This window comes from Hemibagrus wyckioides, linkage group LG13 (genome assembly GCF_019097595.1).
Source record: "Hemibagrus wyckioides isolate EC202008001 linkage group LG13, SWU_Hwy_1.0, whole genome shotgun sequence".
NCBI classification, from domain to species: domain Eukaryota; kingdom Metazoa; phylum Chordata; class Actinopteri; order Siluriformes; family Bagridae; genus Hemibagrus; species Hemibagrus wyckioides.
In genome coordinates, this window is record NC_080722.1 from 9,655,101 (window position 1) to 9,666,703 (window position 11,603).

Below are 11,603 nucleotides of genomic sequence, written 5' to 3' on the forward strand. Positions count from 1 at the left end.
GTGATTACAATTACAATGATTATAATACCATGTCAGCCCTGTCACACAGAAGACGTCAAATGTACAGCTGTTTAATCCACTCAGCTTCACATTTCACTTTGTTGCTTGGTGGACTATTAGATTACTGATATTCCACTTTATATGGTGCTATGAACAATGAATGTAGTGCTTCAAAATGAAATCTTTATGTACGTCATCTTGTGATTTGCCTGAGGCAGATTTAGGTCAGGGTTGTTTTGAGAAATCTAACTCTCTATGAAGGGCTGAATGTGACTATATGCTGGGGAAAACTCACTCTAGTGGGAGATTCAGACTCACATATATCTCTTGTAACTAAAAAGCTTTACTATTAGATTCGCTGTTCTTTTTCTGTGTTACTGAATATTTCATAGAAATTAAAAATTAGGCTTTAGAAAAGAGTAACTGAAGAATATGCTAGAATTAAGGGGTTAGAATTCTAAGTATATTGGAATATATATATATATATATATATATATATATTTATATATATATATATATATACATATATATATATATATATATATATATATATATATATATATATATATATATAACAAAATTTAATGTTTCATTAGGAATTCACATGATGTAGAAGCAGACCTCTACTGATTAAAACCTATAGGACTGAAAAATCCTTGCAGACGTCTGACGTTAGGTTAATTAAGAACACTGCAATGTTTTAATCACACATTCCATAGGGTTTATCGTCCAATTTATTCATGACTCATTCCACAAACGAAATCCAGATGCCCCCTTTGGGCACAAGCAGTAGATACCTAATAAGTACATCAACAGCTAGGACAGGCCTTAAAAAAGTGATCATTAAAGTGTAAGGAAGTAACAAATTTACTTTATCGCAGATACACAAACACACACACTAAAAGCAATGAGAACACAAGTCATGGTGAAGAGTAACTGGACTTGTACTAAATGAGGAATCAATGGGAAAGAGGGGGAACAGAATGTCTCAGGCACTAGTCGGCTCAGCAGCTGTAAGAGATTTAGCCAAAGAAACAAAGAAAGGAAAAGATTGTGGTGTGGTTCCAACAGTTCTGCTGTGAGTTAAAAAGCGCACAACAGCATTCAGATAGAATGAATGCTTTTTAATACTCTTTGATAAAAGGTGAATCTGGGAGAGCAGCTCAACCATGCTTAGACGTGTTAAACCTACAGCGATATGCTTAAGACAATAAAATAACAGGTTCTTTTGTTTCTTTTGTCTGTCAGTAAAAGAACAAGATTAGTGCCTGAGTAACTGATGACAGTTGGGTGCCTGTGTATCTGAGCGGGTGATGATGGCCGCTTTAAGGCAAAATGAGCCTGATGTTGACTAGACCTTTCTGCACATGTAGCTGTGACACAGCAATAATACTCAATAATATGTCTTAGCATGATAAAGGTGTGAGAACACAAGTGACCCTAACAAGAATTCACATTTTATGTCAGTAAAGTAAAACAGACAGAATCAAGTCACTGAAGAGCAGTTTAGAAATTCACTTGTAAACCACCAAAGCAAAACCTTTGGCCTCAGATCCCAGGCAAAGATTTAATACAATCAAGTCTCTACAGAGTACAGATGCTACCTCAAAGCCCTACAGCAAGCCTCCAGGTCCCAGCATGCTGTTAAACAGAGAGCAAGAAAGATGCTCAGAGGAAACGGTTGGCTCTGCTCCTGTCTGCACTTGCACACCAGATGCGCTGTGCCTCAGCTCTGGAATGTGTTTGTGAGAGCAGTTTAACCACCGACCCGCCCAACCATTACCACAGAAATCTGATCCTGTCAATTCACTCCACCTCCTCCTCAATGTGTTTGTCTCCACATTTGTACGTGTGTGTGTGTGTGCCTTGCTTACTTGTTTTGCTTCCTCTTCCTTCTTCTCTCTTTTTTTCTTCCCTTTCCTAACTTCTCTCATTTTGACTTTGTCCTGAACATCTTTAAAAAATGTTACTTGACCTCAAACACACTGGCTGTATTTAAATGGAGCTCATGGATCATGTCATGGCAATAAAATACAAAATACTTGATAGGGCTTAATGGAATTTCTTGACATATTACAAAAAAATGTAAGCTTAAGGAAAAGGCAGAGAAAGAAGCCAAACTAATTCTGTCTTCCTGCGGTTTCTGTTATGAATCCTGTGATCCTAACTATGTCAGTCTGCAAGTTTTCTCAGTATGAAATCTTTTGGAAGTTGAATACTGTTTGGTATGTTATCTGTCCAAATGAATACAAAGTTTATCTCCTCTCATAGATAGTTTCTAATCTGATCAGTGTAGGTGAAGTAAAGTAAGAATTTGAGTGAAGGAAGGTGATGTGGTTGGATTATGTTGTAATTAGAGTTATAAATAAAAAACTGATTTTCAGACAAATTAAACAGGTAGAAAACCCATTTAGCTTCCACAGACACAAAAGGACAGATTTGTTTAATGAAAATAATCCAACCATTCAAATATTCAACAATAAAATATTTATTGGCTTTTTATTGGGTTTACTTTCCTCACACAGAAAATGTTTCTATTAAACTTGTCGTAAAATATAAATTAAGATTACTGTTTTGATTGAGGATTGAATAAAGCCTGTCAAGTGCTCATTCAGGCTAGCATAGGAATTAGTTAAGAAAGAGAATTAAAGAATTTCATTATAAATATAATAAGTTTGATCATGGTGAGTTGTGTGTTTTTTTAATTATATAAAAATATTGAATCCCCTGGCTATAACCCACTAACAAAGCTGTTTATAAACCAAAGCTGAAATGATAAGCTCAAATCAGCGATTTCAGCAATGTGTTTCCTGTCCTTAAAGAGGAAACCTCCTTAATTCTTTTTTATACTTTCTTACATTCCTCAATACTTTATTCTCTTTAAAATTCACAAAGTACCATGGAGTGTACCAGCACATAAGAATTCATCTTATTCTACAGACCTTTGAATTAGATGCAAAGTAAGTCTGAACAGAAAGCGCCATGGCTTTTACCTCAGTTCTAACATTTCAGTTGATCTCTCTCTTATCTGTCTGAAAGCTCTTTATAGTCCATCCAAGAAGAACTGTCACCCATCCAACTATTCCAGCCTCACGTCTCTTGGCTCTTCTCACCTGCATTATGTACTGACTGATGCCACAGTTTTATTAGGCTGTTAGGAATCAACAGAGCTCAGGAATGTTAGCAAAGGAAGAAAAACAACCATAAATGTAATGTACGATAATGTCCACAAACTAAGAAACCATCATTTAACATTCATGAGAGTGCTTACAGTTGAATACAGCAGGCAACAAAATTCAAATAGGACAAGTCATGGAAAAAAATGTTACACACTGACTAATGCATTATCAGTAGGAAAATCTTAAGGGAACAGCAGAAGAGGATTGAAAATACATTAATAGTTATATACATGTGCTTTCCTACAAAGTGGGTCTAAATAAAATAAGGTTCCAAGATTCAAGTTTAACTTTTGTTAATGTTTCTGAAGTTACTTATACTCTCCTAAAATAAAGATGCTTGAGTGGTTATTTTCATTGCACATTTCATTTAGGTTTAGGCTGTTGTTTATAAAGATAAGTCAGTGTTTACTTACGTTTAATCTTAATTCTGTCCAATGTTTCTATAACTGGACATCATTTTAGGTGAAGCCTTGAATGTTTGGTCTCAGGCTACAGCTAAACGAGGTTATAGCAAAAGCAGCTAAATAGGATTATATTACAGCCCCTGAGGGTGAACTAAAATGATCTTCAACAGAACACTTGCTCTTGATTATTTCTCTTGTACTTGGGGGTGGCTTGAAATGTTAAAACAGATATTAACCTGTGCCCTATCAGTAAAGCCAGAGACTCTGGAGCTCATCAGGGTGTGTGGGAGATTTTAAAGGACAGCAGAGGAAAAGTACTTTTCCAAAGGATCTGTAACTTATTTGACTACCACTAGTTTTGCTGGGTTTAGTCCAATACCACTGCTGTGATGCATGGTTTATGAAGAAAGAAGGACATAAAGAACAATAACCATATCTAGTATTTCACAAATGTGTCATTTGGGATTATAAAAGTCTACCACTGAATTCTAAACATTTTTTAATAAACATTTTCTTTCATTTTAGTAAATATCACATAACAGCACACTGATTTTTTTAGACCCTCCAAAAGTAATGTATTAGTGTAATGCCATGACTTGCATGTGTCAACAGGTCTGTGTACGTGTTTCTGTGTGCAGGGAAAGAAATACATTTGAAAAAAATACATAAATGGTTTCCTGAATGTGTCTGGATGTTCTCCAAGTAGGTTTGATCATCAAACACATCTATTATAGTTTTAATAAGCCTAATCACATTGAAGTGATTAGGCAAGTGTTGCGGAAGTGCAACAGAAATCAACGCAAGTCCAAACTACTGTCAGTAAATCAACTAAATGGCAGGCTGAAGGCTGAGGAATTTATCGGTCAAACTTTACTTAATTTAACCTGAAGAGAAATGTGTACTTGCTGTTAGGTTACAGATGTTAAGTTAGGCTAAGTCAAAATATCTAAATTATTAATGCTGTTTCTTGCCTAAATGGCTGAAAACTATTTTGAAATCCACTGAGCTGCCAGGAACAGCAGTGATATTAAATTGGAGTGCTAATATCTACCAGTAGCTTGACAATAAAACACTCTGGGTTGAGCGATGGATGCCATAATAAGAAGGCCAAGCTACACACACACAAACTCACACACAATCAATGGCAGCTGCAGTTGTGATTTCTATTGTGTGTGTTTTGATTTTGTCCAAACAAAGAAAACAGAAAATTGTAAGCATTTAGTTTGAACTAAAAAGCAATAAGCTGCAATAAAAATATGTCCATTTCTCTCCAGCTGTATTTCCCACTGTCACTGCTGACAACATATTACTAATGTGACACTGGATGGAAAATATCAGCCAAATGGTGATTAAACTTAGGGTGCATTTCTCTCAGTGTAATCACCTGACGATGTGGGTGACAAAAATCAAATGTTATTTTAAGTGTATTTTCATTTTTATTCATTTGTAGTTCATTTTTATACTACAACCAGATGCCCAACAAACCTTTGGGTACAGCTATCTACATTTCTTTGAAGTCTTATTAAGTATAAAGGCATTAATTGGATATTTAATTGTTTTACATCTTTACCTCTTTGTTCAAGATTTTAAGGAAGAGGGACAAATGAAAAAAAAACGTTTATGGGGATAAATTCTAAATTTCCCCAAATGTATGTATTCACAGTCTCGTCTCTAGAAAGAATGGTTAAGTATACAAATAATATCTGATCAGCAGTTACCAGTCAGGTTATAACACATGTCTTTGGACTGGCAGAGGAAACTGTAGCTCCCCGAGGAGAACATTCAAGCTCCACACACACACACACACACACACACACACACAAGAGCAGTGGTCGGGAATCAAACCTTCAAGCCTGGAGGTGCAAAACAATGTGCTTGCTGCTAAGCCACTGCACTCCCTCCCATTGGTGGATGGTGCACATAAATTGTACAGAACAACAGATGACTTACACTCCACTGTGGCTGTATACCAAAGTGAGCTAAATAATAAGTGCCTGATAAAATGGTCAGTGGATTGTAGGTAAAAGGTATATGCACTTTATAAACTGTGTTTTAGAGACTTCTTTTCCAAAGTATTTTCCGGTCATAACAGTAAAAAAAACAATCTTACTTTTGGATGAGTCGTTCTTGGAAGCAAAATTCACATCTGGCATAATTTGTACATGAATAATTATTTCGTGCAAACTGTAGTGTAAAGGAAAACCATGCCGGTTGGAATGATATTTATTTACAGCCGATTCAGACTGCTTTCCTCCCCGTGTGTTGAGCTGAATGTAAAGGTAATGCTGCCCCCAAGCGGCAATATACTGCAATAACATCAATGTGAACTAACGAGCATCTGGATATAAAACGCAGCATTTCGCTAACCGGGCGTTTCATAGCTTCTATTATGGGCCTCTGTCTGATTAAAAACAAAGAGAAAACAGGAGCCTTACCACCACAAGATATGTATCTCAGCTTGTAAATTATTTAATTGGTACAAGCAGACTCGGGAATGCATAAACAAATGTATTTAACACAGGTATCCGATGCTCGTACTACACAGCGTTTATGAACAACTTTTCTACTCTCAGGTTGTCACGAAGATCATTTACGATGGTTTCCGTTCCGAATGAACTGCGTGCAAAACACTGCTCCAGGTGAGGCTCGAACTCACAACCTCGGCATTGCTCTGCTTCGTACTGTCATATAAGTACCGCGCGCTAACCGATTGCGCCACTGGAGCTCGGGTACAGCGGCAGAGTAACACAGCTTACAAACGTGGCAGCAAAGCGTCCACGCGCTGTGTTTATAAGGCTCTATACGTTTAAAAAGTTTTGGTTTGTTCGCTATTTTCGCCTGGCATCATTGCTGTTCGCCTGCTCGTATCGTTCACCAGCAAACGTAAACGTACCTGCTTGCCTCCATGTGCACCATGCTCTTCGCAGTTTACTTTTCCATCACTGTTCACAAACTCAACCCCAGGGGTCCAATTGGGTTTAAATAATATTCCATCATCTGAGAAAATAGCCCTATGGGGCCAGAAATGGGTTTCATCGGGTACAAGTTTTAAAAGGCCATTTACTTCAGCAGTGAGCAACAATTATATGTGGTGTCAGAGACACCTCTGTTCCTCTGTGAATTTAACCCTGTGTACTTTAAAAAAAATGTATTAATGGTATAATAATAATAATAATAATAATAACGTTTTTTGAAATATAGTATTTTTTATTTGGCTTTCATATAGTCCTATTAAACTTGATTGATCTTGCTAACTTTTTAAAAAGGTAAAAAAAAAAAAACATTTAAAAACGTCTAGTTTCTATACTTATCAATACTGTGAATCGTTACCTGTTCATTTCACTTGTGGCTTATTTATTTATTTAAATACACCATTTTGTAGAAAGTTAAACATCTTTGGTTTTCTACGAGCTCGCGCAATCTCGCTTTCCGCTTTCATTACCGTGAAGTGTCTAAAAGTTGCGCCTCGGCTTTTTATTTGCCGTTATATTGACCGTGGTTTAGAAGGAGAGCTTCTAGGGTTTCCTACAGTAACATGTATCCCTGTGAAAGTATTCATGAAATAAATGCAGATTTGAAAACAGATTAAATCGCTAAATTCGCTATCGTGCTGTAAATAAACTCCTTACAAGGAGATCATCATTCTGACTCACACCAGATTGCATAATATAGTATTTTTCCAGCAGAACCCAGGAACAGGAAATGATCAGTCCATATCAGCACCAGCGTAGCCTCAGTTCAAGACATTAGTTATCCTACTGCAGAGCAGCTGGCCGGTGAGTTCCCATGTATTTTCTGTATTTTAAAAGAAATGTGTGAACTACACTGATGTGATATTTAAGCTGTAAGCAGCACTAGGCTGTAATGTTCAGATCTGTGTAGAATAAAAGTGCAAATGACAGGAGTTATAATTATAATAATAATAATTTTGTAATTATTATAATTACAAAAAACATCATACTGGATAACTGAATGGTCCTTATTTATCACTGATTATTACATTACTATTAATCGATTTCAGGTTGTCTTGTTTTTTTTTAAAGTTATTACAAAATTCTATAGCAACACTATACACTATATTGCCAAACGTTTTGGGACGTCCGATGTTGGACGAGAAGGTCTGGCTCTCAGTCTCCATTCTTATTCCTCCCAAAGATGTTCTATGGGGTGCAGTTCCTCCACACCAAACTCACTCGTCCATGTCTTTATGGATCTTGCTTTGTACACTGGTGTGCAGTCATGTTGGAACAGGAAGGGGTCATCCCCAAACTGTTCCCACAAAGTTGGGAGCATGAAATTGTCTAAAATGTCTTGGTATGCTGAAGCATTAAGAGTTCCTTTCACTGGAACTAAGGGGCCGAGCCCAACCCCTGAAACACAGGGCAATATAGTGTATCAGCCTTTAATCTCCATAAAACAGTCATTCATCTCCACGCAAAAAGTGATTTGAAAGACGGATCATGTTCTGTTGATTTGCTGTCTTTTCCTGAGGTTGTGTAGTGATGGGGGCGTCGCACTCAGTGCCCCGTTTAGCTTCTATAAAGTTATTGTTGCACCTCGGGGTCAGACATGGGAAGTGCTACTAAAAGCCCACTAGTGCAGGCATCACTCTGCCCCATGCTTTTAGGGGAGAAGTTTATAGGTTTTCCAGTTTGGGCTGGTTTAAAAAAAAGTCTATAGCCATGAAGATCACTTATAAATAGCAAATAATCTATAAATTTATTTATTCCTTATAATAACATGGTGCAAAATATATTTTATGCCTATGTCTAATGAGTTCATTGTTAAAGTAAGCCACAGTGGAGTTATAAAAGCACTGAGCATTAATGACTTGTGACAGCAGGCTGGATAACAAATTTTAAGCCTGCATAACGTCAACAAAATAGATGAAGTGTGTATAACGCTTTTATACTGTCTCAACGCAGCTTTACAGAGATCTAAAAAATATTTTTTGACTAGTTATTATATTTTCTGTAAATGTAAGATTCAGTACAAACATTATTGCTAATCAGTTAATATTCCCCAAAACTACAACACAGGTCTGGAACCCGAAACCCAGAGCTTTGTTGTGTTGTAGGTGGTGTCAGGTCAGGATGCTGTACAACATGACCAACAGCAGCACTTGCGTGGAAGCTCAGAGCCTTGTTGCTTCTGCCTTAACCCCCATGTTGATCTTGGACTTCATTTTGGGCTTGCCTGGAAACATCCTAGCGTTATGGCTCCTTAGCTTTAAGGCTCCCTGGAAGTCGGCGAATATTTATCTCCTCAACCTGGCGCTGGCTGATGTCCTGCTGCTCATTGCACTTCCCTTTCACATCGACAGTGTGCTCCGGGGGGGCTGGATTTTTGGGGATCCCTTTTGCCGAATCAAGTTCTTCATGCTGTCAGTCAACCAGTCAGCAAGCATCGCATTCATAACTGTTATGGTAGTGGATCGCTTCTACAGGATCATTCACCCGCACCATCCTGTTTGCCACGTGAGCATTCGGAGCACAGTAATGGTGGTCTGTGGAATCTGGGTAGCTGTTTTGACCCTTCACCTTCCTCTGCTCGTGACTCGACTAGTAAGATCTTCTGGAACATCATCAGCGTTACTTTGCCAAAATATTGACATCTGGACAGACACTGGAGCAGCCATGAGGGTTCACAACTCACTTTATATGATAGAGTTTGTTATAGCTTACCTGTTAGTATTCTATTTTTCTGTGCGCATCTTTTACCATATAAACCATGGCAACAGGAAGCTCAGAGAGCATCGAAGAGTGAAACGGACCATCTACTTCCTTTTGGTTGTTCTGATTCTGTTCACCTTTTGCTTCCTGCCCAGTTATATCACAGGATTTGTGGTTTTCTTCCTTGGAGATGTCTCCTCATGCTCCCCATACGTAGTTGTCGGTCAGGTGTTTAGCGTTTCTTTATGCATTGTGTTTTTAAACAGTGCCCTAGACGTAATTCTGTATACTTTATCATGCGCAAATTTCCGAGACACTCTCAAACAAACATCTAACTCTACAGGGCTCACCAAATATCGACTAAGTATCAAGGAACCCAGAGCTCCTCGACGATTTTGAGAAATAGACTGAAACAAAGGACCATTCCTACCCACAGCCATATCACTTTACCACCAGGAAAGTACCATTCTCTTTAAGCCCATTTACTACTGATGCCAAGGAGACACATGCAACAAGCTTGTAAATGCTCTGAAACTTTTCCAGTATATACTGCTTATGACTGATCTGAGCTTGACTACAAAACCAGGCATGAAAGCTGTACTTGTAAAAAGGTACTATGCCTACAGATAGTGACTAAAATCACTGTTCTCGCTTAGAATTTGTTAGCTTTTGAAGAGAGCAATGCTGCTTTAGCAAGACACAGCACTAGCTTGGGCTTGGATTTAACACACTCCAGCTTCGGTCTACTTTTCCTTTTAACTTTTTGCCCCTGACCTTTTAATGCAACCACTGAGAAACACGAAGTGATTCCATTTGCAACCAATGCATAAAAGGTGCAGGTTTACCACATCCATTATGGCATATGCTTTACTTTGTAATTTATTGTTGTTTTATTCCATTATTTATTTATCTGTTTTGCTATTGTGTTAAATACACACTCTTAATGTGACACATCACAAGAAGAAATTATTCATGTGCCTTGTAACCTTTTTTTGGTCTTGACTTTATATTTCTTGAATATATATATATATATATATATATATATATATATATATATATGTGTGTGTGTGTGTGTGTGTGTGTGTGCATAAGCATTGTTTTCTGCTGTTGCTTCTATAACACCACTTCAGGGGAAACCGACATGTTTTCAGTTTGCCAGCGGACAGTGTTTATATGTTCCTTTTTCAGTCTTCATTACCATAACTGTGAATGGATTCAAGAATAATTAGTGCTTATATACAATCTTTCTTTCTTTTTTTTATTCAGCATGTTTCACTTAACACATGACATACAAGTAAACACAACACAATATATGAAGCATTAAAAAAAGTAAGTTGTTGATCATTATGACTGTCACATGCAGTATAAACAGCCTGAAATTGCATTATGGTCATCCCATTCTGCATTATTTAATTGTTTTTAGTGAGATCTGAAACTTTTTATGGACATATGAAGGAAAAATAACCAAATGGTCACCAGTGGACAAATAGTTTTTTTTTTGTTTTTGTTTTTTTTTCAATTTCTCAACACCTTTTTTTTTTTCTTTCATCATTTGAGAAAAGGGCTTTCAAATCATGATGCACTTAGATCAAAATGAGCAATCATTTTTCTGGCATATGGATTATATCTTATACTCAGTGTGCCTCATAATTTTAGCAGAACGTCAGATCATCCTTGCCAATCAGTGCTCCTGATTCTGTATAGTAGTCATCAAGAGTAACATGAACCTCCACTGATAAGTGCAATCAGAAACACATTACATTGTCTGAAATACAAAACAAGATCATAATGAAATGTAATCAAACGGGTGGCTTTTCCGACAGATAAGACTGGAGGAAAAAGCTTCACCTTGTATCCAGAGGTCCCATGCTATTTACATTAATTCTGCCTTGCGGTAACGTCCAACAAGTCAAAACTTTCGCTCCTGTTCAAATGTAGTTCAGAACAGCTCACAAACCTGTAGTCATAATAATCACAGAAGGTAAGAGAATAAAAGGACTGCAGTGCAGTGCTAAAGGAAATTACAAACAAAAAGCACACAAATACTTTACAGAAGAGTCTGTCAAGAGTCTTCAGCATGAGAAAGTAAGGCTTTGTACATTATAATGTCATTTCATCTGACCACTGACTTATAGGACCGTGATGACTCAATCCTTACATCCACAAAGTATTAGATTAACAAAGACGATCAGTTCAGAGTTTAGAGAAGCTTAACTGAGACTTATGGAGCCCTAGATTTCCTTTAAGTGCTTGTTTCTAGGGCTTAGTGCATGGTGTTGGTTAACTATGCTTCACTGAATGCACTGTTTCTGTTTTTCCAGAGAGAACAGAGCTGTGGCATTTGGCCA

General features: G+C 37.3%; 1 protein-coding gene and 1 non-coding gene across 2 annotated transcripts; one reads left to right on the top strand and one right to left on the bottom strand.

Annotated features, from left to right (window-relative positions):
• Nucleotides 1-6,214: 6,214 nt before the first annotated feature.
• On the bottom strand, nt 6,215-6,308 carry trnai-uau (transfer RNA isoleucine (anticodon UAU)). Its single transcript has 2 exons — nt 6,271-6,308; nt 6,215-6,250 (listed from the first exon to the last, which is right to left on the bottom strand). It is a non-coding gene; the product is annotated as a tRNA-Ile (tRNA).
• A 783-nt stretch (nt 6,309-7,091) lies between these two features.
• On the top strand, nt 7,092-10,495 carry hcar1-4 (hydroxycarboxylic acid receptor 1-4). The gene is made up of 2 exons (XM_058407034.1): nt 7,092-7,359; nt 8,623-10,495. The coding sequence occupies exon 2, from the start codon at nt 8,677-8,679 to the stop codon at nt 9,652-9,654; it is 978 nt and encodes a 325-aa protein (XP_058263017.1). The 5' UTR covers nt 7,092-7,359; nt 8,623-8,676; the 3' UTR covers nt 9,655-10,495.
• Nucleotides 10,496-11,603: the final 1,108 nt, after the last annotated feature.